This window comes from Meleagris gallopavo, chromosome 3 (genome assembly GCF_000146605.3).
Source record: "Meleagris gallopavo isolate NT-WF06-2002-E0010 breed Aviagen turkey brand Nicholas breeding stock chromosome 3, Turkey_5.1, whole genome shotgun sequence".
In the NCBI taxonomy this organism is placed as follows: Eukaryota; Metazoa; Chordata; class Aves; order Galliformes; family Phasianidae; genus Meleagris; species Meleagris gallopavo.
In genome coordinates, this window is record NC_015013.2 from 47,519,830 (window position 1) to 47,546,424 (window position 26,595).

The 26,595-nt window shown below is 38.3% G+C and overlaps 1 protein-coding gene across 9 annotated transcripts in view; it reads left to right on the top strand.

Annotated features, from left to right (window-relative positions):
• GREB1L (GREB1 like retinoic acid receptor coactivator) overlaps nt 1-26,595 on the top strand; it is a 127,939-nt gene that overhangs the window by 60,554 nt on the left and 40,790 nt on the right. For 5 of the 9 annotated variants that reach the window (XR_004159239.1, XM_010708816.3, XM_031552830.1 and 2 more), the window contains 6 exons: nt 8,426-8,597; nt 8,798-8,995; nt 16,645-16,821; nt 19,474-19,650; nt 21,805-21,942; nt 25,229-25,363. Coding sequence is in view for 8 of the 9 variants with exons in the window: in XM_010708816.3 (XP_010707118.1) it covers nt 8,429-8,597; nt 8,798-8,995; nt 16,645-16,821; nt 19,474-19,650; nt 21,805-21,942; nt 25,229-25,363 (994 nt within the window). In the remaining variant the exon portion in view is untranslated. The remainder of the gene's footprint in view (nt 1-8,425; nt 8,598-8,797; nt 8,996-16,644; nt 16,822-19,473; nt 19,651-21,804; nt 21,943-25,228; nt 25,364-26,595) is intronic. The other 4 variants (XM_010708820.3, XM_031552831.1, XM_010708821.3 and 1 more) reach the window with 4 other exon arrangements.

Sequence of the window (26,595 nt, forward strand, 5' to 3'; positions counted from 1 at the left end):
AAAAAAAAAGAATATGAGTTAAGAAAAAACTGAGTAAATGTAAAGGTTCAAAACAAGCTGGATATTAGCAGTTTCACATGGTGATTTTTGTTAGTCCAGTAGTGTTGAAGAGTTGATCACAAACTTTACTGATAAGGCCTTCAAATGATGTTTGGGGCTATAGGTGAAGCACTCAGCTTCTCACAGTCAGGCCAACTTAGCCTAATAGACAGCCATGAAGTCCATTTTTACTAGCAATGCAAGTTGAAATGCCACCATTAATGCTTCATTTTCTGTCATTGCACATCTCCTTTGAAACACTGGTAGCTTTCCCTTCCACTTTCTCAGAAGCAACGTCTCAGGAAAAAAAACCCAAAAATGAATTCCTGAAACTAAACAATTTAGAAATCGCTATTAATGCTAAAATTCTTGACAAATATGGATTTGTCTTTCCTTTTTACTTTTTTACTTGGAAATATATATCAAGACTCTTCACTGAGTTTTCAAGTCATGGAAATTTAAAAAATATATGTTAAAGTATATATGTATATCTAAATGGGGTATTATTAGACAGTGTTCCATTGTAATAACCATTAAATCTACATTAAAACTTAAGGTTTAAGTTAGCTAACTGATGTGACTGAGAAGATTTAAGTTTACATAGATTAATGTAAACTATGTTAAAACGTCACGTCTGCAGTAGTTCTAATTAGTTTGTTTTACTTAGCAATCACTAAATGTATTTTAGCTAGTAGCTTACTATCAGAATATGTTTTGTCACTGAATGCCTGCATATCTGTATGCATGAAAACTATGTATATATTTAAAAAACAAACAAACAAACAAAACACCGCAATGAAAATCTCTAGGCCTGGAAATAGACACCAGTTTTGATTATATGATTTTGGGAACTTATTTGAGATCAGTGAAACAACTCAGTTTTGCTACATCACTCTATAGTTATTTAAATCCTTTTTATGTTAATTACGTTCTTTAGTTTCATCTGCTGAGGTGTTAGTAGTGGTACCTCAAAGTTTTCAAACATATAATGTTCCTGATTGTGCTAAGACGCAAAGTTTTTGGGAGCCTCAATTCATGTCTGCAACTAATTGCTAAATCAGAATTACACAGCCAAATATGCCTTGATCTTAGAGCTGAGATTAAGCACCATTACTGATTTAGTTGTATTGCACTGGCATTAATAATGTGGTTAATAGCCCTACTGATTTAGGGGAAAGGCCATAAATGGTGAAAACTGAGTAGGAGTAGGCTTGTTTTAAGGAGGCAAGATGAGATTTTCGGAAGTGCTCCTTGGTGATTTCCTTGTGCTGCCTCTGCAATCAGTGTGAGCACATCCTTTGCTTTAAATTGAAGAAGTATTTCAACATTACCAAAAACTAAAAATGAAAAGCTAGATTTTTATGATGATTTTTTTTTTTCCTGAAGGCTTTTCCATTTAAATAAGAGGAAAATGTACTCTTTCTGTTGAAGGTACATAGAAATGTTCTGTTCCCTGTGTACATGGTGGAAGATCCCAGTAGCATAAAAGGATTTGCTCCAGCTTTCACAACTTAATTTTAAAAACCTCGGAAAATCTTCACAGTAACTTCAGTGCTGATTTCATAGAATCATTTAATGGACTCAAAGAAGATTTGCAGTCAGAATGGGTTAAATCAACATAATCAACTTCTGGAAGCTTCTGTTTCATGAAGAACATAAGTCTATTTGTGTAAAGCTCAGGTTCCACTGTATAATCTTCTCATTCTTATATGGTTATATATTACTAAAGTTTTATATTACTGGCAAGTTAGTTTTTTATTAATTCTTCTACTCTTTTTTTGCCCTTATGTTCAAATTTTTTGTCTTCTTTTTGCACTCTTCCACAAACCTATATTGAAGAACTTTCTGTGAAACACCAAAGAAAAAACATGAATCAATGAGAAAAGAATTAAAATCATTTAAATTATTTATTATTTACTTAATTTAAATTATTATAAACACAAACCACAGTTTGTTTATGGTTTCTAAGTAGGTTTGTTTTTCCTCAGTAGTCCATCAGAGGAAAATGTTTGGGGAGTTTGCTTTTGGGTGTATATGTGAACAACTTGGGGGGCTGAGGGTGTAAAAGAGGCAGTAAAAGTTTGTGTATGCATGCAAGTGGTGACAGGACACACAGTGTTTATTTGTAGATGAGGATTTACATGCATAGGAGGTTCTTTGCACATGAGGCTGCATGCGTATGGCAGCCATCAAAAGATGTTCCTTGTTTCAGAGCAGCTTGCTAGATGTTGCGGTTTTGCTCCATTGGTGTTCTAGCCTTTTTATAATACTTTCAGTAATTTTTATGTGTGCAGGTAGGCATCCACTGCCTTAAATGCTTATGGCATAGTGTCACTTGTTCACAGATACTAGCCTCTCATGATTATTGTGTATTGTGCAATCACTGTGGGTGAACTTCCATAAATTAAGTAGTCAAATGTTTTCTTTCATCTGTTGCATCTGTTTACTGAGGAAATGGCGTCAAAGGTAGTTTGGTACTTGCTCAATCCTTAAATCATCTCAAATCTCACAAGAGGAACGTGATCAGCATCCCCAGCTTTCCTCTGTTTGTGCCATGTGAGCTCAGACTACCTGGGATTCGGCGTCTGGTTTCTGAGTTGGAGCCATGGCCTGGAGGAAAGTAAATCCAGCCCAAGCTCTGTGTAGTTCAACTCACAAAGCCTCGTGTGGGAATCTGGCCAAATGGTTTTCAGCTCCAGATGGGACTAAGGAGGACCCACTGCTGTCAGTTTGACACAGATTGACTCTAACCACACACTGAACTTTGAAATAGTACTTGAAAACTTCAGACTTGCCAAAGATTACATCTAAAGATTCTGGGAAGGCTTTTGCAGGGCATTTGAAAAATGAAGGAAAATGCAGGATGTTGAGCAATAAACTGCCGAGCTCATAACTTAAAACTACTGAATGATGATTTTGTAAAACTTGAGCTTAACTTTGAGAGACTTCTGTAGCACAGCACCTCACAATGTATTCTGAGTTTGATTGCAGCTGTAAACTCCTCTTGATGTGCGCTAATAATGTTAAAAAGAATTAGAGACATTCAGAGTTTTAAATAGGTGATCGAGTTTCAGATTTTGTTTCTTGGTTATTTTCCTTTTTTTGGCCTCAGTGCTGCATCACTGAGTTTTCTGAGCTGGGTGCGAATTTTACCTTTAGCATGTTTATTATTTTGTGAGCTGTGCCTGAAGAGTATGAGGACGTCTGATGCAGTGAGGCTATAGCAGCCATTTGGGATTTGCTTTCTGTTCTTGTGGAATAGCTTTCTTATCTGCATCTGGTGAAGGAATTTTCCAAATCCCATGTAATCTGGTTCAGTACTCCAACTACAGAGAGTACTCCGTACTCTAACGGAGTAAGAAGAAGGAAAATCTTGTCAGGAAAAGTAAGTGTTCTTCGTCTTTCACATTCTTCATTTGGAGGTGGTAGTGGATATAGGATGTTATCAATATTTTCTTCAAAGTAAATGAAAAATTGTAAAAGAGCCCCACTATAGACAGTCAGTATTATCAAATCGTTCATTTTTTTTTCTGGAAGGCTTTGTGAATTGTCTTGTCACTCACCAGATAAAACTGTAAACTCTTTTGCAGTTGAGCTTGAATAACCCCAACACAGACAAAAGCAGGGTGAGAATCTCAGGATCTTGAAAGGACTGTGGGGGTAAAAGGGATCTTACAAAGGCTGTGAGATAAGGTACCTGTTAATGAGAACACTGTCTTGCATTCTTGTATTGGCTCCCATATTCAGTCTTCCCTACTTGTTGCTATGGTTGATGCTGGTATATACTTCTGTCAACGTAATCTACACTTTTAATTAACAAATATATTTGTTACTGGTTTTATTAGCTGTCATCCTTTCTGCTTGTATGCATGTTTGTGATAGATCCTAATGATGCCTTAGTGGAAAAACTGTGACTCCCAGAACATCAGTAAGGCTGATGCAAATAACAGAAAATGCTCAATGTACCTGAAGCACCCAGCTCCCAAATGATTTTACAGTATAAATAAATCTTTGCCTAAGATGACCCTTCAAGATACAGAAGCTTTGTGGGGCCTGACAGTACCTTTGTCAAGGAGCTTGTTTTCCTTTCCTTTGAAGAGAAACTTTTCTGTGGGGTTAGGCCAGATCAAAAGTCAGATTATGTGTTTTGGAGAATACAATTACATCATTAGGTTAAACACAAAGTAAGGACTTGATAGAGCTGACTTAATGGAGGGTGTTTGCATCAGATTCATCATTCGCTATCAGGTAATTGTGAAATTGCTTTAAGCCATAACAACAACAGTCACCCCCCTCCCTCATCCTCCAGTTCAGTTCCTCTCCTTTAAAGTCTCTGGGGTCATGACCCACCTGGAGGCCAGATATGTGCTATCTGGTGTACTGAATGATCTGATTATATTTTTACTCGTAAAGCCTTCAGCTCAATATGTAAATCTGCACCAGAGAATTGCTGGGTAATGGTCTACTTTCCAAAAAAGTTCTACTTTTTTTTTTTCTTAGTGTGTGGGAGGGGTATGTGCAGGACCAGAGTGATGTATTTTTCTGATTGGAATAAGTTTGTAATGTTTGCAGTGCTCAGATATTGCCAGTCTGCTGGAGCTGTAAAGAAGCTAGGCCCTGCTGCTTTTGGAACATGCAGTGTCCTATTTGTGTGCAGATCTTTTGACTGTACAGAACTGAATTATTTGCTTGAATTGATACGACTTTATTGCAAATTCAGCCTCTGTGGTTGAAAGAAGCATTCAGATTTGTCTGTGTCCTTTACTGCAGTGCTAAAATCATCTTTGTAATCTTTAGTTACTTCCGTCTGCCTTTACGGAGTCACCTGTCAGTCCTAGTATTGTTTTCTACAGTAAACATCTATAGTTCAATTCCAACCAAAACTTGCAGCATTAGTACCCCAATTCAGACTGCAGAGCTCTCTAACTCCAGCAAATGCCCCTTAATCCTCCAGCTCAGTGTTGGCTACTGCAAAGAAGGCGTGAAATAGTCTCAGTAAATCAGCTTTGAAGCAGCACAGCAGTAGTGGAGATACTTAGGATGTATAGGGTAGGAGTCATGATGACTTAGTGTCAGGATCTTTACAGAGAAGCACCCTGAGAGTGATAGAGGTGGGAGGTACAGGTCGTTTGAATGTCAGGAAGTTCTCTTCTTAGGTTTTGCTGCAAATTTCATTTTGAAGTTGTTCCATTTTAATTGTCTTGTGTCTCTTAATAAGTGTTTTAGGGACATGCCTGCGTAGAATGGCAAAGTTGGTGAAATAGAAGGGATGTCTGAACCTTCTTCCTTGGCGGAGTAATGAGAAAGTGTAGAGAAAAATCTTACTACACATACATACTCAGCATAATACACATAACAACGCTCTGTTACTATATACAGTTTGAAACAGCTAAGGATCGACTGGGCAACAGACTTCTGCAGAGATTTTAAAACAAAAGGCAATTTCTAAATCACGGTATCCAGTGGTGTGAATTAATAAGGCTGAAATCTAGGAATTTAACCAGGTCTGTGCTAAACTAGCTGCAGTTAGTGTGCATGGAAAGAAGTAAGTGCCCCCAGATTAAACCTCTTGTACATTAGAGACCCCTGAGTGTTTTTTTAAACCAATGTGGAAATATAGGGTAAACATTTTTTGGAAAACTTTTTAAATAATGATCATTAATTTGTGTTAAATCACTCGTTTTGGTCAATTTTTGATGCAGACACAGCAGGTACATGTTCTAATGACATAAATATTTTTTGCTCCTTTTTCTCTCCCTTCCAATTCCACCTTTTTATTTTTCCTCCAGGCTGCCGCATCCTCGGAGCCCCTTCACAGACACTTAAAGCAGACAATGCTATGCTGCAGCTCTGCCACTGCTACCATTGACAAAGTCAGGAGGAAAATGAAATGCTTTCTAATTGCACCAAGCACTCAGGGTAGATTCGAAAACAGAAACACAAAGGCAGTAATGGTCTGAATCAGTGCCCTTGGCTTTTGGTCAGCTGGATCAGAAGATTGGATGGGTGAGCTGTGTGCTGTGGGAAGGCCTCTCCAGCCCTCTCCCTTGCAGAGGGGAAGCCTCCTTCTCCTCCTGCCCCTCCTCTCCCCGGCTCCCTTGAACTCCCTGTGAGGCCCAGCTGCCCTAATGGCCTGGGGCAGTGTTAGGACATCAGCTGCCCAGCTCTGGCTTGCTGGCACTGGGCTCCCTGGGGCCTAGCCTGCCCTGCTGCAGCCAGGCCTGTGACTTGGTGCTGCTCCCTCCACCCCCTTCCTTCCCCCCCCCAGTTCTTCATCCTTCTCCCTCCAAGTCTTGAGAGGAGCCTTCCTTTTGCTCCATTGCTCCATTTTGTGCCTTGAGGAGACCAATTCCTAAGCCTCCCTCTACTGGATGTTTCCAAGGTCCTTGGAATCTTGCTTTGTTTTCTCACATCAAGCTGGAATGGTCCTCCAGTAATGTTAACCCACCATTTTCAAATTAATCCATGACAGTTGTCCTCCACAAGCAGGTCTTTTCTGCATAGATCCCATGAAGAAAAATTAAATTAAAAATACACTTTTACCTTCAAGCATATGGCATTTTATTAATATTTTTCTCTCAAAAAAAAGGCATAAACAATATACATCACATAGATTATGGAGAAAACAGAGTATGAAGTGACTTCAGATAGTGCCCTCTGGGAAGTGGAAATTTTTTTTATTATTAAATGTTGATTCGCTTTTATTATGGTAGTGTATGTTTATACACACTCCCTGATGTTTTTTAATTTAATGAAAGCTTAGGAAAAAAAAATTATCTTTGCATTGTCTTCGTTTTGGGTAAAGAAATGCTGTTGTCCCCAGATTTGTTAGAAGATTCAGTTTGAATATTGAGAGAAATTTATTCTCAGAAAGAGTGGTGATGCAGTGGCACAGGTTGCCCAGGGAGGTGGTACAGTCACTGTTTCTAAAGCTGTTCGAGAACAGTGTGATGTGGCAGCGAGGGATGTGGGGATGGGCTGATGGATGAACTAGGTGATCTTAGTGGTCTTTCCAGCCTTAATGACTCTATGTGGAATTGTTTACCCAGAGTTGTACAAAGTTTGAACAGCTGACTATGCCTCTCATCCATCTGAGGTGAATAATTAGATAAACTTCATCCCTGAGTCTTATGGTAGGACAGAAATATTTTTCAATGCTGGGAGCTCTGAAACACTACTATAAGCAGCTATCGTCATTGTTGCCCTTCTACAGATGGTGCTGAAAACCTTAAGCAACCCAATAATCAACTAGTTGTAGATTTTCTAAATGCCTACTTATCTTAATGGCTGAGATCTTATTCTGGTCATGGGACTAGGTGACATCTAGTGAAGGAAATTACAAAGATAATATAAGTGTTTGTACTTTTTACTATTGATTTAACAGAGGAAAAGTAACCTTTGTTGAAACAAAATTTTCTGAAAATGCAGTCTCCTATTTTGAATAGTAGAAAATGTTACATCTTAATTTTTTTGGAGTAAATGTTACATAGCGTGATGACCCAGCAAAGTGGAAGATTTCATATTTCATTGAGTCTGTCCTAGCTAGTTGCAAACCTTTCCATGGCCATCCTGTTAGTAGATGTTTACTGATTCCTAATGCTGAGGGAACAAATACAAGTGGCTGTGGGGTGAATAATGTTGCCCAAGGAGAAGTGATGATCTAAAGGTCTATTTGTGCTTAATATTTCATAAAGTTCATAAATTAATCATCGTTATAAACGTGAATGTTAACTGTCAAAATAGACAATTTAGAAGATTGTTAACACTATAGCAGTGTAAAGCATAATTTAAAATCACTTCACAGCATTTGCAAAAGGCTCCTAAAAGAGAGCTGACTTCCACACAATTTCAGTTAGTATTAGCAAAAGCAAAATTTCAAGTTACTGGATGTCTATATACGATTTTTTTGTTTGTTTCTTTTGTTTTGTTTTTTGCAAATGATGGCATACTCCCAAGTTAAATAATGTTAAAGTAGTTCAGTAACTAGTGATGAAAGCCAGACTTGACGTTTTTCAATTTCCTTTGTTGTGTTCATTTCTATAGTCTATTTTGAAAATCCTAAAAATGACAATAGTAATGATTTTCTCTTCTTCCTCTCCCCCCCCAACAAAACTCTACACCAGAGGGGTTCTTGAGTTTTTTGAGAAGGAAACCTATGCGCAAAACACAAAGCAGTTGTGCTAAAACTGTAACTGAAACAAGAGTATGCATGGAGTACCAAATACTTAGAAATGTAATGCTACTCAGAGCACAGTATTATTACTAACTTGATGTCTCTGCCAATGTCAGGCATGGTGGATATTAAGAAGACCTCACGTGATATTTGTAAAAGATCTGTGTATGCACCTTCCCTTGTGCTTATCAACCATTTTCTTTGCATTTTTAGATCATGGGGAATTCATACGCAGGACAACTAAAATCTGCTCGTTTTGAAGAAGCTCTTCATAACTCCATAGAAGCTTCTCTGAGATGTAGTAGCGTTGTCCCACGGCCAATCTTCTCACAGCTGTACCTGGATCCTGACCAGCCACCTTTCTTGCCGGAAGGTAACCATGAAAGTATGGCACATTTCAATTGTTGTTTTTCTGAAAAAAGGGTGGGATGCATTTCATTAAATAACAAAAAGCGGTACTGCTGTTCATTGTGTGACACAAAATCTGAATTTCAAGCCTTATTGAGGAGGGAGAATAGTATACTGTTTTTTTTAAAGGGGATAGTCACAAATGAAATTTTTGTTTTGTATTTTATTCTTGCTCAGATGTGAAGCCAAAGGTGGAAGAGTTGGATAAAGAATTAGTACATCGCTTTTCGCAAAATGGAAATTCGGACTTTTCTACTAACCAAACTGTTAATGAAATGGAAGATGAAGAGGAGGATGAAGACATGTCAGATTCAAGCAGTCCACCAATTCCATATTCACAAAAACCTGCCCCAGAAGGGTCTTGCACTACTGATGGTTGGTGTACTTTCTTTTACCTGTGAGATCTTTAAAAGCAGTTCTCAGTAAAATGCATTATCTCTGAACGTAGAAACACTTGAGCAAGGAGATCTCGAATTAACTGTTCATAGTCAAAGTCTTAGATCTAAGATAGCATAGAGTAAGAGGACTTTTTTTTTTTTTTTTTCTCCTTAGGACATAAAATGAAATGTGTTACTTGAAAACAGTTCCTAAGATTCACTGTAGCACTTTGTTAGTTTCTGGAAGTCCCTTATTTTCTTTACTAATCGCTGATTTACTGTCCTCAAAGAAATTTTTTGAGTTAACATTGATATGGCTGGTTCCCAGTCTATCCCTAAAACCTTGGCGGAGTGCTTAGACATTGAGGTGTATCAGAAACTTTGGCAACACTGGATTTTGTTGCTTCCATGGGCAGAAGGAAGAGTTGGAAGGAGAATGTGGGGAAGAGACTTATTGTTTGTTCTGCGACAAGGAGGATAAGAGGGACATTAGTGCAACCTTGTCTGTTCTCTCTTCCCAACCTGCGCACTTGTTATTGGTTGCTTACCTTGAGCAATCCTGATTGTTGTTCAAGGTGATCGAAATTGCTGACACTACTATTCTTGTTTTCTTTTAAATGTGTGAATGAAACAGACGGATCATTATGAATATACCTGTTGGACTTTATTTTTTCTTTCTGAATGTAGTTCATTTAAGCATTTACTCTCCATGACAATGTACCTCCAGTTCCCTTTAATACAAATAATAGAAAGACTGGCACTATGGGAAGTTCTTTGCTTACCAGAACAAGAACTGATATGGCATCTAAATATATTAAAGATTAAACACTAAGAAGGAAGAAGAGAAGGTCATGCCAGCAGGACGCTGTAGCTAAAAGTGGGATGAGAGAGGCAATTGAATTGAGCAACGAGGCTGGTGAGGTATCTGGCGCACAGGCCTTATGAGGAATGGTTGAGGGAATAGGGATTGTTCACTCTGAAGAAGAGGAGGCTCATGGGAGACCTCATCACTCTGTACAGCTGCCTGAAAGGAGGTTGTGACCAGGTGGGGATTGGCCTCTTCACCTGTGTGACTTGCAATAGAATTAGAGGGAGTGGCCTCAAGTTGCACCAAGGGAAGTTCAGGTTGAATATTAGGAAAAAAATTTCCTGGCTGCTCAGAGAGGTGATTGAGTTGCTGTCTCTGGCAGTGTTCAAGAAATGTTTAGATGTTTTGTTAAGGGACATGCCTTAGTGGAGAAATACTAGTGGTAGGTGGATGGTTGGACTGATGACCTTAGAGGTTTTCTCCAACCTTGGTGATTCTATGATCTACGCAAAATGCAAATTTTTCCGTGTTCATCAATGCTGCCTCTACTCAGGACTGCTTCATTGCTGCCTGATGTGTGCACTGCAAGGAGATGCTCGCTGACAAGTGCTCGACGACATAGTGTGTGTAGCTATATGCTCATGTATTCATGTAATATTGTACATTCTGGAAGACCTTACATAGGCAGCTCTGTGTTTTGAGTTTTATCTAAAAGTCGTCTATGGTCAGCGTACATTAGAAGAAAGTTTCCTGTCTTACATTCTCCCAAATTTTAGGGTTGTTCATTACCCTTTGTTAACTTAGCTGTTTTGAATTTACAAAATCTTCTCTCTTCAGTGTTTTCAGTATTTAAGAGTATATTCTGTTTGTGTCTGGAAAATGAAAGGAAAATATATATATTTAAGATTACCGATGATCTGTAAGAACAGTTTTATTTGTCTTTAAAATCCCTGGTTTTGTTTAAAACATTCACTCTGCTAGTTGTATTTCAGTGAGCTATTAATCAGATAGCTCATCTTTCTTTTCATGAATATGCCCTTCCAGGGACTTAAGATACCACCGCTGTCATTGTTTACATTCCTTATCTTAGTTATTTAATTACAAAGATAAATAATATTAGGTAAATGTTAAAGAATACTGGTAGACTAATTGAAGTCACTGTGGCTGTTTGGATGCTTTAAACTGAGCATATGCTTCACTGCATATCCAAGAGCAATATCTTGGTACCAGAACCCACAGTTCATAGTTCCTCTTGCTGTAAAACCCATCTCCCACGTTTTAGCACAGATGGGGTGAAATCTTTCTCCCTTTTAAGGTATTTGTACTGTTTGCTTTTCCTGAATTCAGGATCTATGCTGTTGTCATTAGATTATTTTCTGTCATGACCTGTTCTTTTACTCAGATGGCTGAGTTGTCAGTCGCATGCACGCAGAAAGCACTCATTGTCTTTTTTCATCGGTAAAAATAAGTGCTTTGCGAGTGACAGCTTGTTGGATGCTCCTTCGCAGCTGGCCGTAATGTTACATCCCTTAACTTTCCTGTTAGCCTTTGGAAAGAGCAACAGCATTTGTTATCGATGCTCACTACTAGCAATAAAAGTAAGGGCTTTGCAATCAAGAATAATAGAGTTTGGAGGATTAACTTATTTAACTTCCACGAAAATAAGATTTTAAGAAAAAATACTTCTCTGTATGCAACAACAGGAAACTGCTCTTAACGATTTGTTTGCTGTTGCTTTAAAACGGACCGTTTCTAAGTTGTAGAATAGCATTTTATGCAAAATGTGGGAAGCACAATAGTAGCACCTTTCTTTTGTTAGAAAATCCTCAGTTTACACGACGCTTAAAGAAGGGCCGAAGCAGTTTCTGAGGCAATTAGGTAAGCAGGTACTTAACACCTGATCAGTTACTGTGAAGTTACAATAGCAAGTGACAGTGACTGGTAATTCATATGTAATTCTTGGAAGCTAATTTCTTATGCAAATACCTCATTTATTGCAGTTCAACTAGGGGCTGGTAGCCTACACTGAAACTGCTTCTTCCTATCGGCGGGGAAAGGGAAGATGTATAAAAACTTCAATCTGAAGAAGATTCCAGGGCTTCTGGGTGTCAGCAGTCGAGAAGATACATTTTCATTTTCAAAATGATGGCGCTGAATTAACCTGAACAAAATGATGTTGAGAATGCAAATATACTGCTCAGAAACAAAAACTAATGAATTTTCTTTCAAAGAAATGCAGATAATGTCTGTATGTAAAAGCTATTCACTATTCTTTCTGTGACTGCTCTTGATATTTGCAAATCCCCAATCAGAATACAAATGCCTGTTCTGTGTTTAAACAAAGCTGAGATCCTGTGGGAAGATATATATTTTTTTTTAACGGAGCAGCTCAGCTGTGTGCTCTTGCTTTTTATGATTGCACGGTGATAAACAATTTCATAAAGAGAAGCTGAATTATTTCAGAGGCTCATAGGTTTTCTCCTCATCTTAGTCGTGTGTGTTAGGGCTGCTCAGCATAAAAAATTAGGTGTTAACTCAGTTATAAATGAGTTATAAATCTCAGCCATGAGATGGAAATAGATTTTGTATTGTCAAAATCTTATACATGGGCAGCACAATTTATATTTGTGCAGAGATCCTGTATTGTCTTTCTTAATATGGAAACTCTTATCTCTAGTAGGCAATTAAATATCAATTCATAATCTTGCAAAACAGAGGGGAAAAAAGATTGGGGTCTCTGTGTTGCTTGCTTGCTAGAAAAATGTACCTTCATAGTTCAAACGTAGCAGAGAAAGTGGTTAATCCCTCCTTCGTCTGCCTGTAATCAATTACCTGTTTCCAAATAACTATTTCTTGCGTGGAATTTCTTCATTTAGTTTAAAAAAGCAGCTGAAACTAGAAGAGTGATTTACAGTCCCAAAAACCAAGGGGAAGGATGGTAACGACGGGTTCTTGAGTAAGTACCATCCCCATTTCTTTGAAGGAAAATTCAAGACTTCGCTGCACAGCAGCAGCTTTACCTTCTCTGAGTATCTCCTGCTTTAAGCGAACACCAGCTGTACTGTATCTGGCCAAACTGCCAGCCTCCCCTCGCTGGTGTTGTGGCAGCTGGGTGAACAGGAGCCCCTGGAGGTGTGAGGCTCCCTGTGCTGCCCCCTATCGCTGCCTGTCTCTCAGGACGGCTTGTCCCTGCGGCAAGGGGAGCCGGGGGAACTGCGTTCGGTATCGGTGCTGTTAATCTGTCTGCTTCCCAGGAAAACGCGGTTGATGCAATTGCCTGGATGTCCTGCTGCCCTCCTGTCAGGGGGATGGTAGCTGCTTTCGGCCACTTTGGGCTGAAATGTAGAGAGCTTAGTATCAGCAAGATCTGTAAAGTTCAGGAGCTTGTCAGGTGACATTGGAGCCCCCAAACTAGTGTTCCCTAGGGCAGAAAAGTAATTATACCTCTCCTTTCACACAGCCCAAACATTACGGAGGCATGTGCTGGCCAGCTGATCTACACATGCATACCTCTGATGCAGAGATGTCGCTAGCTGAGACAGAAAAAGATGCAGGAGGAGATTGCACAGGGAGGAAGAAGGAGATCGTAGAAGGGATCTCAGAGAACTTTGGATGGAGCAGGAGATGATACAGAGAGAAATGTTACATATTATTTGCAAGTTGTGCAGAGTTTAGGAGTTTATGTAGTGTACTGGTGCAACGCTTCAACTCACTGGGACATCCAAACCTTCAAGCATCCAGAAAAGCTCAGAGTTTCATGTATGATGTGGAATTATCAAATGGCTTGGGTTGGAAGGGACCTCAAAGTCCACCCCGTGCCATGGGCAGGGCTGCCACCCAGCAGCTCAGCTGCCCAGGATCCCATCTAACCTGGCCTGGAGTGCCTCCAGGGATGGGGTACCACAGCTTACATGGGCAGCTTACTCTTCCAATTTAAAACTGTTACCTTTTGTACTATCGCTGTATTCAGCCATCTGAATGTTGCGTGGAAAGCAAGTCCATAGTGAAATGTTTTAAGTATTGACAATCAGAATCCTGCTTTCTCTGGTGTCCCAGTATTGCCATTGCCAACAGTTCATTCAATAGCCTCTTTCTAGACATTGCTTGTGCCTCTGGGCATTTCTTGAGAAAATTGTTCTTTGAAGAGACAGGTTTAAATCTGTTTTGAAATCTTATCACATTTGCTGTTTCGTAATCCTTATCTACAGATTTCCTGTTTGCCAACATTGTCAACAGTGGGTAATTTTTCTGTTTTAAATCTAGATGTACAGTGGCATTTTCTAAGTATGTCAGATACTCAAATTTCACCGAATGCACAAAATACTTCAGATCTATTTTGAAAATTCTGGGCATAATATCCAAACAGCATAAACATTTGAGTAAGAAGAATCTGCTCTGAATGTAAGAGAGTTTTCATTCACATATTTATCTGCTTCTTCACAAATTACGCTAAAAAGTCTAGATAATTCTTACCTGGGCACCTAGCCTTCCATTTGATTAGGATTAATCCTAATGTTTTTAAGGAATACACCTTTAAAAGAGCTTTACATATGGTAATCCAACTTCATCTAATCATAAAATAAGTTGTTTTTCTTTAAATAGGGAATTTCAGTGTTTTTCCCCTAAAATGTAGGCTCCTTCTCATTGGTAAGCAATCATTAAAATTCACTGATTTGTAAACAAATAAAAACCTTAAGGTATTTAATTTTAATTAATTGATTGGAAGAAGGAATGTAAGAGGGCGAATCTGGACTAGCTCTCAGCTTGAATGAGCTGTTGCTTCAGCTGAGCTAACTGAATTACTGAAGAAAATATTCAGCCAATAAGTGGCTTAGCAGACTGTGGGTGTAGGTGCAGGACTGAACGTGTATTGTACCACGTTTTCAGCAAGTTGTTGCTTGCCAGGGAGTTCAACAGCTGACTGCAGGCATTCCAGTTCGCATGATCCTTACCAGGTAAAGGTTTGAGATAAAAACAAACAAAAAGTAGGTTTCACTATCCTTGCTGAAGTTTTAAGCTGTGTGTGAGCATATTACATGAGAGTACAGCCAAGTTAATAATAGTCAAGGTGGCTGCGGGTTAAACTTCAAATTGTTTCTTGATGTTTAGAATCTTCCTCTAGTGGTTTGGTTTTTCTTTCTCATTTCTCTACTAGCTATGGAGTAATTGAAAAATATTTTAAATCTAATTAATACCGACTAGTAGGTTAAGTGTTAGTAGGTATTTCAGATTAGTAGGTAATTCCAAATTAAGTTTGATGTGTTTTTAATGATAATGTGAAAACAGAACACGTTATAGTGATACTTTATGTAGAAATATTGGTTCATACAGATACATGCATATGTTGTTTATGCTACCATATTTCTATGGGTGTAGCAAAAGAGAGATGGTCAGTGGGTGACTACGTAATGTCTTTGGACATGAGAGTCTTGATCTTAATAAAAGTTGGTCTACTGATTTCTGCCTAGGGGAAGTCAGGAAGTCCTGTGTGATGGTATCCTTGCCCGCAGAGGAAACCACATAACTGTTGCTTTCTCTCACACCTGTCACTACTGCATTTGATAGTGGAAATCACTAAAGAAAAAAGTTTTGTGTGATTGTGATCCTTCAGGTTCAGTACTGAACTTAATGGGAGTCTTTGAAAGTTGTTGGGAGCATAATTAGATTACAAAAATCTAACTTTGCAGTTGGCTTTCTTTTGAATAAAATATTGGTCCAGGTGGACCTTCAGAGGTCCCTAAATTGTTCTGCAATGTTGAAAACTCCAAAGCTATCTCATCCAGCCTTTTAAAAAATCCTGAGGGTGGCTGCCAAGCCCATCATGAGTCCTAAGCTTCCATGGATGCTGCTGGGATGCTCAGCCACAGATCTGGGCTACTTTTTGGTGTGTTCCATCCTACCATTTACACCCTGCTCACTCCAGTTTCCCTTGCCCACATTACTGGCTTTACCCTTGTATTAAGTAGCTGTACCAGAACCAGTGTTATGTTCACACTGCGTTTGCATATCTGTGTGCAGGAAAAACAAACTGGAGACTTGAAGTCACACAGCACTCAGCTGGAGATTTACAGAAAGCATTTGTACAGTTCTAAAAATATGTCCAGCTAAGAGATGTCTGAGTGAACTTCTTTAAAAAAGTACTGAGGCAGAATGCTAAAAGCTTTCTGAAAAAACTCAGAGCTGACATGTTCAGTATGGAGTTGCAGAGTAGACAGGTTGATGAGAGCAAGCTTTTACTGAAACAGTGAATTACCTCATTTTTTCCTTGCTGGAATTATTAATATAGAGACAAGTTAGAATTTAATTTGAAAATATTATTCCTTTAATAGTCAGTATTAAACTTCAGTCATCATTTTTTATCATACCTTCGTACTGCTTAGTGGTAATTTTGTACCAGTGCCAGCCTGAGACAAGCAACAAAATCAAAACTGATTCCTCTGAACTTAGACTGTAAGCTAAGATTTTGTAAAGAAAAGAATAATTCTTTGGGGTGTTTTAGGAGCTACTTTCTGCTATAAAATTACAAGTTTTCCGTGTTGTTTTGAAAGCTTGTGGAAAAAACAGCAGTTTCTGAGCCATTTGATATCTTGTCTTTACAGTCTTCTCTTCCTGAATGTTCAGGATTTCTTTTAAATAGTGTATTTATCTACTGTCTTTGAACCCCTGAGCTAGTGGATCTGAGTAGATGCTGCATCATTTTTCCCTTGAACAATATATATTAAAAAAAAAAGGCATCAGGTTGTGAAACTCCATTTGTTAATGGAACTAATAAAATGAAATAATACTAATAAAAATCTTTTAAAGATGTATCACTTGTTTTGGTTTTATTTTATTTTTAGGTTTTTGTCAAGCAGGCAAGGATTTACGATTAGTTTCACTGTGCACGGAGCAAATTGATATTCCAGCAGGCTTCCTGTTAGTAGGAGCCAAGTCTCCAAACCTTCCTGAGCACATTCTAGTCTGCGCAGTCGACAAGCGGTTTTTGCCAGATGATCATGGAAAAAATGCACTTTTAGGTAAGAGGTTTTTTTTTTCTTCGTACCATAACAATTCAGAGAAAAAGGTTGGTTCAGAATTATCTGAAGTCATTTCAGCTGATGACCTTCTATTAAAAATATGTTGACAAGAGGCTTGTTTTTATTAAATGACATCTATAGCTGAACCTGCCGTGAAAGCTCATTTTGAAATAAGTCCCTGATTCCACAGCTGAAGCTGGATGATTTCTGTGTGGGCTGAAAATAATTGTTTGCCTGGCAATGTGAACTATCCAAGTACTCTTTATTTCTGTTGATGCTTGCAGCATTTTCATTAAAGAAGAAATATGCTCATGCAGCTGTAGATGATGAGCTTTTTTTCTGTAGATTAATGGACAAATTCTGTTCTTCTCTCCGTCAGGGACATAGTTTTCAATAGGAGCTCTGATGTCAATTTGGCTCTCAGAAACTAATACACAGGATTTGATAATACATTTACATCACTGGTTACATTTATGAGCTTCTGTATTTTAATACAGGAATATTTCTTGGTCACTGGGGAAAGGCACTTGGATTTTCCTGCCTGGCTCACAATTGGTGCGCGTTTTAACAGAATAGTAAAAGTGATGTAATTTATTTTGGCACCTATATCCTGTTTTGAATTTACATTCTCATTTCTCAGTCACTGTGCTGCCTAGCATACATTCAGAAAGACCTCCAGAGAAGAAATTACAGTGAAGCATAAATACCCCTTCTTAACCACATGACTCAAATTCTGGTCCATTCTAGCAATATTTTAATAACTATTGAAAGCATCTCCTCCTCATACTTTTGAGCTTTAATATCTTTTTTCCCTTAAGCCTATTTAATATTCTGTAAACCTTTGACCTGGGGCAGAGATTCCAGCGGGAAAAATTAGATGGGAGATGCTATGTGATGTGCCTTTGCTGGGTACAGTTGGGGAAGTGAGGTCATGGGGAGTATACTGGTGTTTATTGCTATCCTCATAGGAACTGCTCCCCAGTGAGCAGGGGGAATGTCGGGAGTTGATCAGTACAAGCTATCTGATATGCAGAGTGCTGATGTTCAGTCTGATCAGACGTGGTAGTACTAATCATTGTGGGTAAGCTCCCCATCTCACATCCAGAGCTTTGTATCAATTAATTGTCTCTGATGTCATTTGATAATGAGCCTACTGACTCACAACTGTGTTCTGGCATTGGTGATGTTACATATTTAAATAACTCCGTGCCTGTGTAAGTGGTACATAGGAATTGACTGAGTAACCCTGTGAGATCCTGATGACTATTTCTGAAAACTGTAGCCAATAGTTCCTATGGGTTGCAAAGGAGAAGGGAAGAACCAATTAATGCCCAGGATAAACAAAATGAAGAAGTCTACTTCATGGCATCTCTAGCAACGTGATGGTAAAATGTGATAATGAGGCACAATTAGGCTAAAGACAATTGCCAAATTAATTAGACTTCTATGGAAAATGCATTTTGTCGGACTGATAGACCAAATATGTTCTTTTATAAAACTGTGAGTTTAATGGGGAAAGTGTGGGAAACTATTATGTGAGGTGCCTAGCATTGTAGTAATTATAATAATGGAGGTGAAAGATTGCTTCTGTTAAAGATACTGATCTGAGAAATAAAAACAAAACAAAACACAAAAATAAAAGTAAAGGATTTCTACAAGGTATTTATGAGCTCTATTTTAAATCATTATTGAAGTTCTAGAAAGAATATTAAGTATTTTTTCATTAAAGATTGAAAGCAATTTCAAGATTAGTGGAGTGGCAAATAAGCCAAAGGATTCTAATTGTTCAGCTCTGGGTAATAAAGGAAGTGGACTTACTCAAGCAACAAGGATTTTAAGGCAGGCTTATTTTAGAATATAATCTGTGCTTTGTTCTAGAAGATTCCAGACTGCTGCAGTCTGTGTACAGTACTATCGTTGATTTCCAGTGCCATTCACAGCTGTGTCAAGGGTGTATGTATATGGTCCTCAGTATAGACCGAGGCCCCCACACTCAACTCAAAATTTCATCCAATTTTATGAAACCATGTGAGAAACATTGCAGAAAAGTAGCCTTCTGCCTACCTTGCTTCTAAATATGTTTGGTTCAGCTTTAAATGAGTGGTGTTAAGTCTTCAATATTAAAGATGCAAGGTCCACCTTTCTTGGAGAGTGCCTTGTATGAGGGACCTCAGAGAAAGTCACTGGATATTAGGTTAATTTTAGCCCCACCAAGTGTCTGTGCATATCATGGATTAGGCACTATTTTGAGAGAGGGAAGGAAGTAGTTGGCTTGGAACCTGTGGTTTTTGAGGTAGAAATGTAGAACGAAAATGGGAGACCTTATGGAAATTTCCTTTCTTGGCATCATAGCTTCTCCCAACCTCACAAACAGTTCTTTGCTCTGCATAGAGTGGAACAGCGGTGGTAGAATTTTGGCTTAAGTTAGCATGACCTGAAAATATGGAAGAGTTTCAGAAGGGTAAAGACTAAAATCTGCCTGTGTTTGGCTGCTGCTTGACACGTGTGCTGAGCAGCGCATCTATGGTAACTATCTGGCTGACGGCATCTAGGCACTCTGAACTGGATGTGCAGGTAGGGTAAAGTGGCTTTGTTCCTAGAAGCTGTTACATGCTGTTCAATCTGTTTGTACCTTCTGCTTCATTCATGCAGGATTTTCTGGGAATTGTATAGGCTGTGGAGAAAGAGGATTTCGGTACTTCACAGAGTTCTCTAATCATATCAACCTGAAATTAACCACTCAGCCAAAGAAGCAGAAGCACTTAAAGTACTACCTAGTAAGAAGTTCCCAAGGCGTACTGTCAAAGGGACCTCTTATTTGCTGGAAAGGTAATGAAGGTGCCCATTCACTTGGGGTTTTAATATTATATTAACATGATGTTGAGTGAAAAAAATGAAAGTTACTGCTGTAATGTATACGTTAAAAACAAACTATTGAAAGTGAATTTATTTTCTGATTGAAAGTAAAATTCTCTACAATTTCTTTGAAGTCTGGATTGTGCCAAAGAGATTTTTTGTATCTTAGTAGTAATCGCACAAATAGAAATTGTCTTCTTCCATCTCGCAGTGCTTCCACTGGGAGTGCTAAATCTATCCTTAAGATGTGCAGTCACCTAGGTAGAAGAAACAAGATTCCTCCATCTGGTAATTCTTTTCCGTACCTAAAACAAGGTGACTCACAGCCAGGGCTCTGGCACTGGCTTTACTCTGATATTCATCTTAGCAGGTACAATTCAATCTGGCTAATGCCTGAGGATAGCCAGCACATCATTGTATTAAGAAAGCTCAGCTCACTGATTGCAGGGAAAGGAGATTATGCGTACTCGTGCCATTCACTGGGTGTTTTATACGTGGGCTTACCCTCTGCCTCTGCAGTATAGTTAACAAATCTGCTAAAGAGATGACATTTGCAACCCAAAGGCAAGGCAAGGGGGTCTGGTAATTATGGACGCAGGATTTTTGAGCTAGAGCCATACAAAGTCTTGAGGAGAGAACAGCTTACCTATTCACTGTCTGCTAAGCTGGTATATAAGCTGGCTGCCTATTTTCCTCAGCTGTGTTGTCTCTCAGTAATGACAGAGTTCGATCTGGTGCCTGTTGTTCCAAAGTGGATGAGGAGAGGAGAAACTCCTCAGGAGGACTGACACATATCTGAAGAGTCACATCCTCATGTGAATGGCAACAGGACTCTAGAGAGATGATTATCATCAAACTGTATGAGTAACTATAGTAATGTCTCAGTTTGTGGTTCAAAGGGGTCCTATCTTTGTCTGTTTTTCTTGATTACAAGTATAATTATCTACTACTTCAGAGTGGATATGTTTTTCATCCTCATTTTTCACAAGAACCTCTGAAATTTAATTTGGTAGTCTCTTAAGTTCTGAATACTGAGAAAGAAACCCTTGTTGTACATTATTTTCCATGAATTATGAAGGGGTTTGTCCATACAGTACAGTCTGATGCAGTACTTAGCAGATTGTTTTGTTGGAACATTTTGTGCAGCCTGCTGATGTTCATATGCAAGACTATTGACAACAATCACTTAACCTTTGCTTGGTTAGAAAGTGTAATCTGCAGTCACGCATTTTGTTTTGTTGTATGTAGATTTTTTCATTGAAGGCAATAATTAGGCTACTAGTATTCGGAGATGCAAGGGGTGGGTGTGTGTCTTGGTACATACTGTCAGGGCTAGCATGCGTGGAAACCCATTTTAAACCTTTTAATCACAGATGTGATGGTGTGGAAGAAGTAGATACAAGGCTAGCTTTTGGTTATGTGATGACTGTGTGTGTTTTGAGAACCTACAGAAGTTTAGAAAAATTGATCAAAAATGGACTTCCTGGGCATTATTTTGATGGGCTCTACCCCTGTATTGATACCATCCGTTTAGGAACACTTCACCGTTTATTTACAGTAAAGCTCTAATCGGAAAAGAACTGTTGAACATCCCAATCTCTTCAAACAAAGCCTGATTAGATTTCAGTTTAAAAAAAGAAAAAAAGATTAATATGAGATTTTAAAAGTCATATTCTCCTCTCTCAACTAAGTTTTCATCCAGACAGACGTTTCCAGGGATGGGATTTCCCTGAAGATTTTCTGGATGCATACTAACAATCTGAGTGTCGGCACAATTTTCCTTCTAAAGGGCAACATATGATGGTTTGTATAAAGGTTGTGCCTCATAGCATTTCTTGGGATATGTCCAATACCTTCAAATCTCTTGCAGGCTGAGAGTTGAGGGCTCTTGTCATTTTGCAGCATCTGGTCTCTGTTTGTCTGGCACTCTCAGTGGCCCCTGGGGAGGTTTTCTTAATTAGAAGACAAAGTTGACTAAACTGCTTGAGCTATATTTTCATTGAATGCTGCCATTTGCCGCTGTTTGTTGTATGTGCTGTGTGTATGCTTTTAACATTTTGTCACCTTTCACCGCTGTGTTGCTGAACTTTCCGGCTGGAAGGCAGACCTTGTTAATATGTACTGTAGCTGCTTCGTTTGCAGAATGTAGAAGCAGGCAATCATCTGCTGCTAGCCTCTCTGCTAAACCAAATTCTGCGGTGTCACCGTCCACGACCCCAGAGGGTGGATCAGCTAATGGATACAAATCAGGGTTCACTCAGACAGGTAGGAGCTGAAAGTGCTATAAAGATAACCATTGGGGTGGTAAGTTACCTCAGATATTGTTGGTTTAGAGATGCCATAAACAAGTGAGTATTTACTTTGAGCCATGTATAGATTACAGCTGGGAGGATACCTTTTGGAATTTGCTGTGGGAGAGATTAAGAGCCAGATGAGGTTGAAGACGGACTTGTTCTTCATAAGAGCAGTCAATTAAAAAGCATTAAATGATCTTTTGTTTAATTTATTTGATTCTGTTTCCCTGTATTTGCTTCATTTTGTGAATCTCAAAATATTTGAATTATATATTTACAGTATTTATAGCAAGATCTTTAGTGTATATAGACCAGGGTATTTGCCTATAAATGGAAAAAAAAAATTCTCTTTTGGGGCTGAGCAGGACAGTTCTTATTTACTTGTTTGTTTATTTATTTATTTCCACATGGGTAAAAGTAAAAATTAAAGCATTTCCTCTTAAAATACAGGCTTTTTTAATGTTATGTGAGCTCTAGTATGAGTCTCATGTGCTTTCCAGTTCTAAAATGCTATTAATGACATACTTGACTGAGGAGAAACAGTAAAAATCAAATGGACGTTGGCTGACAAAGAAGCAGCATCATAAATTAATTTATTTTTCACAAATAGCTGAAGAGCTTCTCTTTGACCTTTGTTTTCTCATTGTTTCATTGCAGCTTTATCTGTGTTGTTGTATGCTTTTATGTCTATTTCTGCTATTACTTGAAAAATTAAAAGCAGAAAAAAGCTTTCTGTTTGGTGGTTATAAGTGGCTGATATGTATGTGCCAAACAGAAATCCGTTTAGCAGAGGATGAAATGCAGATGAAAAAACAAGCTTGTTAAATAGAAAGAAAAGTAAAAAAATAATAATAATAATTTGAAAAAAACTGTAAGTGCATAACAAACAAAAACTGAACATAGGCCTTTTAATGGAACTGCAGTCACTAATCAATATGCTCAGAAAAATCCTTTCTCCAAGTGGTCAACCCTCCTTCTGTTTAGCAGGCTGTATGCTTGAAGCTTTTGTTAGAATGAATTGAGAGTGTCATTCAAACACATCTGCATTTCACTGCATGATCCATTGGCTTCTAGAGACTGATGTGAGAACTGTGCAGATGCATGAGAACCTATTTATTAGAAATAACAAATGACACAATATTTAATGCAGCTTTGTCTTCTATTGTACCTGCCAAGTTAATAGATACACTTTTATATACTGCTTTCTGCTTATCACTCATTGTGATTTTCAGTCTGCTTGGTTTTTATGTGTCATTGTTTGTACACTTAGGTCAGTTGCCTCAGACCTTTTCATCTTGTTCTGGGTTATCTTCTAGTGAAGATAATGCCACATCCATACATTTGAATTCCCAGTGACCAGGAGAAGGGGGAAGGGCACCTTTTTTCCTCCGGTGTGAACTCTGACATATGTTGCCCATAAAGGTCTGGCTGTTACTCTCCTTGGATTGCATAGCTACTTGCACTTCAGGATGGATGGCATGTTGTTCTAAAATGGGAGTACACATTAGCAGGTTGCTTTTTAAAATTGTTTGCAGTTTCTTGTCAACTCACCCATTTTTCCCTTTTAACTTGTGTATTTCTGTCTTCTGCCTTTGTAAGGCATTAGTTAAGACTCCATGTCCTAGAAGACATCTGTAAGCAGGCAGTCACGTCAGAAATTGTAATTTCATGACAGAAATTAGAACGCAGGAGAATTTTGAAATATCCTAGTTAAACTTGACAGTGTGCTATGGCTGTGACACTGTCCCTTTTTCAGAACAGCATGGGAAGATGCAGTTCCGTGTCAAATGAGCTGTATTTTAATTGGCATTACAAAAGTGGCTGAAACTTTGAACAGCATCAAGAACTCCTTTTAGGCAGACATGCAAGAGATAAAAACTTCAATTAAGGTGTTTAAAGGATGGTAAACAACTAGATACAAGGTTTTATGATAGAAAGATAAACTACTTTAATAAAAGGCAGTACTACAAGTCCTGCTTAGGTGTCAATGTGATGTTTATACATATACCAGCCATCTGATTTCACACATAAAATGTCAAGAAATGTATTAGAATTCAGAGAGTGGGAGAAAACAAACAAATAAAAAAAATGAGAGACCAGTGTTATCTTGCAAAGCCTGTGAGCTAGCAGTCTGGTGGCCTTACAGCATTTGTCCTGTGAACGTGGACAAGGCTTTCTGCTGGAGTAACTCTACTGGTTCCTGTTTTCTCCCCATCTCAGTTGCTTGTCTGGCAAAACAGACTCTCCTCCTCCCATCCTTCCTCACCAAATGGTGTGTCGCCTGAGGGGGAATGTATTTGGCAGATCAAGTTGGTCTTTGCCTTCTGTTTTGTTTTTTTTTCCCCCCTGGCTGTTTTACTAGGACATCTGTAGGTGAACTTAGCCTATTTCTTGCAAACAATTTTCTGCACAGATGTTGAGATAATGTTCCTTCACCCTGGAAAGAAAAAAGTGGATTTGCCAGTGTATCAGCTTTCCAATGTTTAATTCTTCTTTGAAATAAATTGCAGGCACGAAATGCCTAATGTTAGCATGCAGAGAGTTTCTGAACCTGTTATGATTTATATTTTTATACAGGACAAACTTTAAATTTTTTTTCCTATGCAGATTTTTTTTCTTTTAGACTTTTTTCTTAAGCATTTCTTATGCAGGGTTACACTTTTCATAGCCTTATAGATTAGGGGTGTAAGGTGATCTCCAGAGGTTATGTATTTAATTTTTTTATGCCCAAAGTCAGGCTCATCTTAGTCTGACAGAAGTGTGTAGCATGTTCTTGAAAGTCTCCTGTGACAGAGATTCCAAAGCCTTTTAGGCAGCTTTTTCCAAGTGCCCATTCGCTGTGCTTGCTGGGGACAAGTCACACCATCTCTTTGCCTCAGCTTTCTCATCTGTAACACAGGATAAATGTGTTTATTTGCCTATCTCACAGGTGTGTTTTAAGGAGCAGTTTTGAGAGCAGACTCCTTATACACTTAAATTATTTTTCAGCTGGTATGTGAAGACTGAGTATTCTGAAAGATATCTATCATGGGTTTAGTATATTATTAGATTCTACAGAAATGCCTGGTAAATGTTTGTTACAACTCCTGTAAGATATCTTTAAATGATTTTTTTGAAGTGTAAAATAGTTTGTTTGCATTATTTGCAAAGGTGTATAGATAAACATATATGCATGGTTGTGCTTATATAGTACAAAGCATAAATACTGATATAAGTAGTTTTCAATTATTACTTAGTTAAACATCTTCTTTTCTCAGATTCTTCAGTGTTCAGTCCAGCAAAATCATCTTCTGCTATTAACTTAAGTGGAACTCAAGACCCATCTCGGAACAAGAACGTTGTGAAACCTTTGGCTTTGTCAGTGCAGCTCGTTGGAAAGACATTTGCTTCAGGTAGCACTTCGCTTTCCAGGACAAATGAAAGCCAAGGGAATTATCTGCTTAGTGGCAAAGAAATAAGAAAATGATGCTAGAGATCCTAGGGAAGGAGAACGTTCACTAGTATTTTCTAGAGTCCTGACATTCTTTCAGTCCTCTGGACTGAGATTATCCATGGTCATTACTATCTCCAGACAGAGCCACACTTTGGCTTTCAGATTTGACATTCTGATAGAAGTGCTTACCATATCACTCTTGAACTTGTTAAGACATCTAAGAGAGTGGAAAAGTCACCTGTGATTCTTGCCACAATAACCAAGACCTGTGTGCCTTTCGTAATGGGTATAGTTATTCCAGATGGATTTTATGGAATACAGTCTCACTTAAAAGAGGTTTACTATATGTGCTGTTTTAATTGATCATTTCTGTACTGTACATTTAATAAGTATTAACTGTGGCACCTCGACCCCTCATTTAGGTACTCTGTTGTGGTATTCTGATCATGTATTAATTTATCTAGTTAGCTCTTTGAACGATCAAAATTATCACAAATAATATAGGGAAATATATTTTTTCCTTATTCAAGCATATGTTTACTTGGTTTATGTGTGAGCATTATGTTTTGCACATAATGCTTTATTTTTGCTATTTTATGTACATATTATTGTATTGCTCCTAAGGGATATACTGCATTGAAGAAATCATTAACACAGTTTTGTATAAAATACCAGCAAATTCTGCATTTAAGTATTCTAGTATATTATATCTTCAGTATACTAGTACTTTTCCTCTCTTTACTTGAGTAAGAGAATTCATCATGCAGGGGGAATTACTCCTCACCCTTTTCAACTTACTTCTGTAATTAAGCCACATCCACCAGAACTGTCCATACTGGATCATTGACATGGGAGTACAAATGGGCAAGTGCTATTACTCAGATTTTGAGAGGCATGGTTTGCCTCAGTAATGCTTAGGGCATGCTGCACAGCAAACTGTCACATCTCCCATGCTAAGGCTTCAGTGAGAGTCCTGTACTGACTTAATGAGTATGGCATGTGGATAATTGGGAGAAAAATAAGTAGATGTACTAGTGAGACATAGAAACCTTTATGAACTGAATTTACGATGGGCACTTTTTAAAATTCTTGGTGTCTGAAAAACATTTCACAAGATTACCAGTGATTTTTTTTTCTGTGTATAATCTTTTTATTCTGGTGAGGTTATTTTGGACTTTTTCTTCATCCAAT